The sequence below is a fragment of the Nicotiana attenuata genome, unplaced genomic scaffold, assembly GCF_001879085.1.
Source record: "Nicotiana attenuata strain UT unplaced genomic scaffold, NIATTr2, whole genome shotgun sequence".
Taxonomy (NCBI): Eukaryota; Viridiplantae; Streptophyta; class Magnoliopsida; order Solanales; family Solanaceae; genus Nicotiana; species Nicotiana attenuata.
Genome location: NW_017670711.1, coordinates 97,349 through 104,042, shown reverse-complemented (window position 1 = coordinate 104,042; position 6,694 = coordinate 97,349). Strand labels below are relative to the sequence as shown.

Genomic DNA, 6,694 nt, shown 5'->3' with positions numbered 1-6,694 from the left:
GGGAGGGGGGGATTTTCTGCTGCTGTCTTTCCACCCCTGGCTGTGTGAATTATGCTATATAGTTTCTATATGTATCATTCTCACTGGTACTGTGCTTGGGAATGGAACTGCTAAATATGTGGTGTTTGATTGATCTGCGAGTGTCTTAATGTTTCTTTACAAACCTTGCAGAACTACTCATCGATTATCACCGTTCACCCAGAGGTCATTGATGGAAGGCCTGGAACAATGATAATAGAGTCATTTGTGGTAGATGTTCCAGATGGGAATACTAAAGACGAAACATGTTACTTTGTCGAGGCCCTGATCCGGTGTAACCTCAAATCACTAGCTGATGTGTCGGAGCGTTTAGCCGTGCAGGGCCATATGGAGCCTATTGACAGAATGTAGTTTACACTTTCTGCATATGCGGCAGTCTGGACATCGATCATTTTGCTAAAGCGTGAAAGGGATTTGATTAGAAGACGAGTAGAGTGACTGGTTTTATGCTAGTCCCTTCTCGATCTCAGTAGTATATATATACATGCTTCCTTTTAATCGTCTATAAGGTCACCGCAGTTTGTAACATGCAACTGGCTTATTCTTACGACGGGCTATTTTATAATGTAAAGAACCAGCTATAGTGTTTGTGGGCAGTGTGACTGTATTGAGCTTGGATTGTAAGTATCTATGCTCAGGAATGTGCTTCTTGTTGTTATAAGATCAAAAACTGTGTGGTTATGGCACTGCACTCTATATGCTTGTGTATCTTTGAGATTTTGGTGTGTTAATAAGTACTAGAAACAGTATTTGGTAAGTTAAAAAATAGTGTGCTTTTGCTTTTTGTTACTACACTCTATATATCATTTCTGAATATTGTATTATCTCCTCTGCATCACACTGTGTCTATCTTTCCTTGAGCCTAATTTGTTCTTAAGAATGGACCACAATATTTGGGGTCCAAAGATACCCGGTACATGTGATGGTGCGAGGTAGCAGGCATTCGCTGAAATTGTGTGGTGTCAGACTGCAAACTGGTCCGAATATTATCGTTATGAAAAAATATCTAAAAAGAGATGCATATATTGCTATTCAATAGTTCAACAACAACAAACTTAGTGTAATCCCACAGGTGATGTCTGGGGAAGTAATGTGTACGCAGTCCTTATCCCTACCTTGTGAAGGTAGAGAAGTTGTTTCCGATAGACCCTCGGCTCAAGAAACAATGAAAATAAAGTAGCGCACAGTAGCAACAACAATGTAATAGGAGCAAATGACACAACTTGTAATAATAAAGAACTAAGAATAAGAAACCAGGAATAAGAAAGTAACGCTATTCAATAGTTCAAAGGCTCTAATTGACTAGAATTCTCCTTTCCTAGATTCCTCCCAAAGGAAACAAAAAATAAACTAAAATGATAAAGAGATACTAATAAATAACTACTACTATCAACAAAAACAACAACAACAACCCAATGGAATCTCACAAGTGGGGTATGGAAAGGTTAGCGTGTACGTAGACCTTACCCCTACTCCGGAGGAGTAGAGGGGCGGTTTCCGATAGACTCAGGCTCAAGAAGATTAAATAACTGCTATACATCTTTAGAAAAAGATACAAAAAGCAACCCATTTGGCCTTTTCCCCTTTATTTAGCTGAGATATATTGGCTAAGATTAGACCATTTCAAATGGACAGAATATGGTATCAACTATAGTAGAGTCATTGAACTGTTGAAATGGAGAATAAGTGATATAGTGGGGAACTAACTTTAGTTGATGGGTGTGGCCACTGGCTTTGGGGGGAATGGTTTGGCTTAAGAGCTTTATTCTTCATGTCAGCAATATCTTCTAGTACTAGTTGCAAAAGCTTTTACGTAAAGCTGTGAATCTATGCTATAACGAGTAAGATAATAATACTATATTGAACTTTTGAAGTAGACATATATGGGTTGGGTATATAAAAAGCCAAAAAAGAAAAATATTAGGTGATTTTTTAATATGTTTAAATTTTGGTGAACAGAGTTACTCGATACACGTACTAATAAAAAATAACAAATACCTTATAGAATTAATTGAGCTGTGCGCAAGTTTTCTGAACACTATGATTAAGAAAAACTAGAAGATGGTGGAGTCCATTTTTGCGTAAAGTGAGCTGGCTAGTGTTCAATGCGACAAAGCCCGGGCACATGGTATTTAGCTGCCAACCAACAAGTGAAGTTATGACTCTTAACTTGGTATTTGTATTGGTTTTATTGATGCTATGGACAGAGATGGGCTCAAGATCATCACTGTTTTGTGACAATGTGTGTGAAGTACAATATTTATTTTTCTTTAAAAAAATTTAACTGTAATGTATATATTTCGAAACTAGATTTAGTGTAAGTGTGTTGCACGTGTATTATGCGTTATCCACAAAAGAACATATTTAAATTAGGTAGAATAAGAATGAATTAAGTATAAAGGTAATTGATGATACAACAAATATTTAAATGGTAAACTGTCTAAAATAGTGCATATTAAATTGAATAAGAATAAATGAAGTGTAATAGCAATTGACGATGCAAAAAAAGTTATTACATTAAAGAAATAGTTGTATTCAGCGTGTAGACACTAATTGAGTGTTACAACGAAGCATGGATGTGGTGATGTTGCTGGAATCATTAGTCAGACCGTTGCTACTCTCTTGATGTCATCTGTTGAACAATGCTGATGTGCGCCATGAAGAATATTGCTTCAGTTGTTACTGGTAAGAGGAAGGCACCTCTAAAATATAACGATATTGTCGATGCATTCAGCGAAACAATTCAGAATCAGTAAAAATAAATATAATTATATAGTTGTAATATATGTAAAATTCATGTATAATATGTATAATTAAATTGTGTATAGTTGAGAAAGTTTCATAAAAAAGAAGATATTGTTTGAAGAATAACAAAAGATCATCATACAATTATGTTTCTATGATATATGCTATGTTAGGTGGTGAATCTTACCTAATATCTCTTTATAGACGATGTTCTTGGTATATGTTCCTTTTTTTCGCTTTGGCTGCTCGGTCAAAGACTAAAACCTTTGTTGTTGACATAGATATTCCCCTTGAGAGTGCAACATATAATTGTCCATGTGAGAATACGTGTTGCGGTAAGTACAGTCCCACATTAGGTATTGTTTGTCCTTGTGCTTTATTTATTGTCATCGAAAAGCATAACCGTACTGGAAATTGTTTTCTGATGAATTTGAAAGGGTAACCTTCATTTCTGGAGGCGAAAGTTGAATTCTGGGAACAAACACATGTTTGGAAGCATTTTCGCTCATCATTATTTCTGCATGGATGACGTTGTTGTCAAAGCCTCTGCATATCATTCTTGTACCATTACATAAGCTATTTGCCGGGTCCAAATTTCTTAATAACATGATCGGAGCATTTTTCCTTAAAACCAACCCGTCAACAACAAATAATATCTTTAAACATAACAAGCAGAAGTTCAGGTTATCTATCATCCAAATGATTTCATAATACTCTTTCTTTTCTTTTCTTTTTTCTTTTTTAATTCCTTTAGCTGCTTTGCAAGCTACCAAGATAATTAGAATTATTCACCCTTGAATGCAACAGTATCTACTCGGACACTATAGTGGAAGTATGTTGAATCAAGAACAGACAGTAAATGCCTTTATTATGGACGCTTTATTCTGTCTCCACTTATGAAAGGCCAAGCCGACACAATAGGCATTGCGATGCTAAGATCTTTACTTGGAGAAATAGAAGGAACATGTATCACACGTGTAAAATCTGAGAAAGTCCCACATGAATATTCTACCATAACGGGCATTCAAGAATCGGTAAATGAAATTTTAATGAATTTGAAAGAAATTGTATTAAAAAGTAATCTATATGGAACTTCTGACGCATCTATTTGTGTCAAGGGTCCTGGATCTGTAACTGCTAAAGATATCATCTTGCCGCCTTATGTAGAAATCGTTGATAATACACAACATATAGCCAGTTTAACGGAACCAATTGATTTTTGTATTGGATTACAAATAGAGAGAAATCGTGGATATCTTATTAAAACGCCACGTTACTTTCAAGATGGAAGTTATCCTGTAGATGTTGTATTCATGCCAACATGAATGCGGTGGAGGCATTGGTAGAGACTTTTTTACTAAGAAATGTCATCCAACACAGTTTCACCCCCCCCCCCCCCCAAAAAAAAAGTTCTTACCTTGAGAAATAATCATAATGCAACTTAAATATTAGTATGGGAGAGTGCTTACCTCGAAAATACGAGTAACAATTAAATTTGATTTATGGTTTTAAAGATATGTGATTAGATTCAATACCAAGTAATAATCAAGAAATATGAAGTAGAAACGAAAGAAACAAGTGAATCAAACCAAAGTTACTCAGTAGCGGGGACCTCGAGGTAGGTTAAGAGCAATAAGAACAATTAAGTAAGAAAACTAAAGTAAGAGCAATGAGCTAAAGGACAATTCTGATGAACAGTAAGAGAGAAAAGTAGGATAGTATATTCTTGCCAATGATGAGGTGATGTTACAAATGATTGAGGTCCCCTTTATATAATATAGGCACCCTAAATAAGGTATATTTCTATTTATAGTAAGGAATATTCTTGGTACAGCTGTCTAACTGCCTGGTACGGAATAGTACAATCCTATCCGGAATTTGCGCCGTGATCTTGGGGACGTGGAAAGAATCTAGCCCATTCTGTCACAAGTCTATAATAGTACTATTCCGGGGTCGAGCATACTCGTCCTTGGTATGTATCGTGCTCTGCCTTCGAACCCGGGTCTGGTCCCTCGAGCTCGAACTCGACCTTGCCTGAACTCGGGCTTTGGACGATCTCTCGAGCATATAGATCGAAGGCATACGATCTCGACCGTATATAGATAGTCCCCGCATTTGTTAGAGTAAGATGATAAGAAACGATTTGAACCTCGTTGTCCCGGAGTCTTTAGTGATGACGTTATTTCCATGACATATGCGCTCGAAGTAACTGAAACGTCTCGTCGGTTCGCTTCCCCAAAACATTAAATGTACGCCAGTGCTGGTCGGCCATTAGCGCCGCCGAACTGTCGTCACCTTTCTATAAATATGGGGCTACTTCTTCAAATGATGGACTTTACTCTTTCATCACTTTCGCTCTGATTCTTCTTCATTTCTTTCCCTAATCATCTGCTTCCACCGTCCCTTTGAGTGCCGCAAAACGCCAAGTCCCCGTGAAATACCACTTTTTTTTTGCTACGGTCTGTATTCTTTAGCTTAAAATCATGGCTAAAACTTCCAAAATGGTCCCCCAAAAAGATAAAGCGTCGTCTTCTTCTTCCTCTCAGCCGGTAGTGCTGCCGACTCTTGAAGAAATCACCCCCGGCCCTTGCGTGATTAAGAAGGACTTCAGTATTGAAAATCCCCTCGATGTCCCGGGCTGATGTGAGCATGCATCTCGATATCTTAGTTTGATATCAGAGAAGAACCTCAAAGCAATGAAGAGGGACTGCGGCCAGGGAGACGAGGTCCTGGTTCAGATCCCAAGCCCCGAGGAAAGGATTGCTACCCACGTGGAGGGGGTTTTAAGTGTTTACACTTACCCCTTCACACTGGGTCCCCTCGATCCGGTGGTGATTGACTTCTGCAGAACGTACGAAGTCACCCTCGGCCAGATTCACCCCTCCTTTTGGCGCATCGTGATCATGTTGCGCTACTTTTCCGAAAAGGCCGAGGGGTTGGAATTCATCCTCAACCACCTGATTCGATTGTATCGGCCCCAGCTGCTTCGAGGGCTTATCAAGATGCAACGTCGAACAAAGAAAGCCTTCTTTTCCAGTAACGACGAAACCAACGATCGAGTCTGGATGAGCCGTTCGTCAGAGTAAAGACATCGGATGTCATCCCCAGGGAGAAAATGCCGTTTCCGGAGAGATAGAACTTTAATCGTAAGTGGAGTTCTTTTTTCCAATATCTACTCATATTCAGCTTTCACGCCTCTTAATGCCTTTATCCTTTCTGCAGCCACTGCCTGGGCGCCTCGCGCGGTCCTTGACCTCGAGGATTGGGTTCGAAAGTTAGTTGCTACATCTTCCTACGATGAACGCAAATGGCGTGAATTATCGAGGGGCAAGTGGGAGGCCAAACATCATGGTATATTCCCTTCCCAAGTTCCAGATATGTTTCATTCGCTGGTGGTGTTAACTTATTCACGTTTATTTGTGCAGGCAACGGAGATGTATCCGAAATGAGGCCAGCTCCGCCCAGGGAGAAGACTGTGTCCTCGACCCCAAAATTGGAGAAAGACAATAAAAGAAAAAGGGCTTCGAAGCCTGAAGATTCCCAGAATGAGGCGGTACCTGCCCAGAAGCTGAGGAGAAGACTCATTCAAGTGGACTTGGATTCAGCCATCCAATACCTGGAGGATGAAGAGAGCGATGGTGGAGATTCGGCGTTGGTACCTCGAACCAGGAAACCAATCGCAGCCGTTAATGCCTCCGAACCTGACGCTTTGCCAGTTGATGAAGGGACTCTGAATAGAGACTCAGAAAAAGCCCTCGAGTCTACCGAGATTGAGATCGTAACTCCTTCTTCAAAAAATATACCGAAGGGGACAAGCGTTGAGAGGGCCGAAACTAGCCAGAGCGCCCCGAGCGAGGAGCTCGGGGCCATGACAATGGGTCATTCACTTTCTCTTCCAGCTTACTCCGAA

The 6,694-nt window shown here is 39.6% G+C and overlaps 1 protein-coding gene across 1 annotated transcript in view; it reads left to right on the top strand.

Annotated features, from left to right (window-relative positions):
* The window catches only part of LOC109242551 (abscisic acid receptor PYL9-like), a 2,730-nt gene extending 1,899 nt beyond the window's left edge, over window positions 1-831 (top strand). Inside the window, exon 3 of the mRNA XM_019409396.1 lies at window positions 172-831. Within this exon, the coding sequence (XP_019264941.1) occupies window positions 172-390 (219 nt within the window). The 3' untranslated portion in view covers window positions 391-831. The remainder of the gene's footprint in view (window positions 1-171) is intronic.
* Window positions 832-6,694: the final 5,863 nt, after the last annotated feature.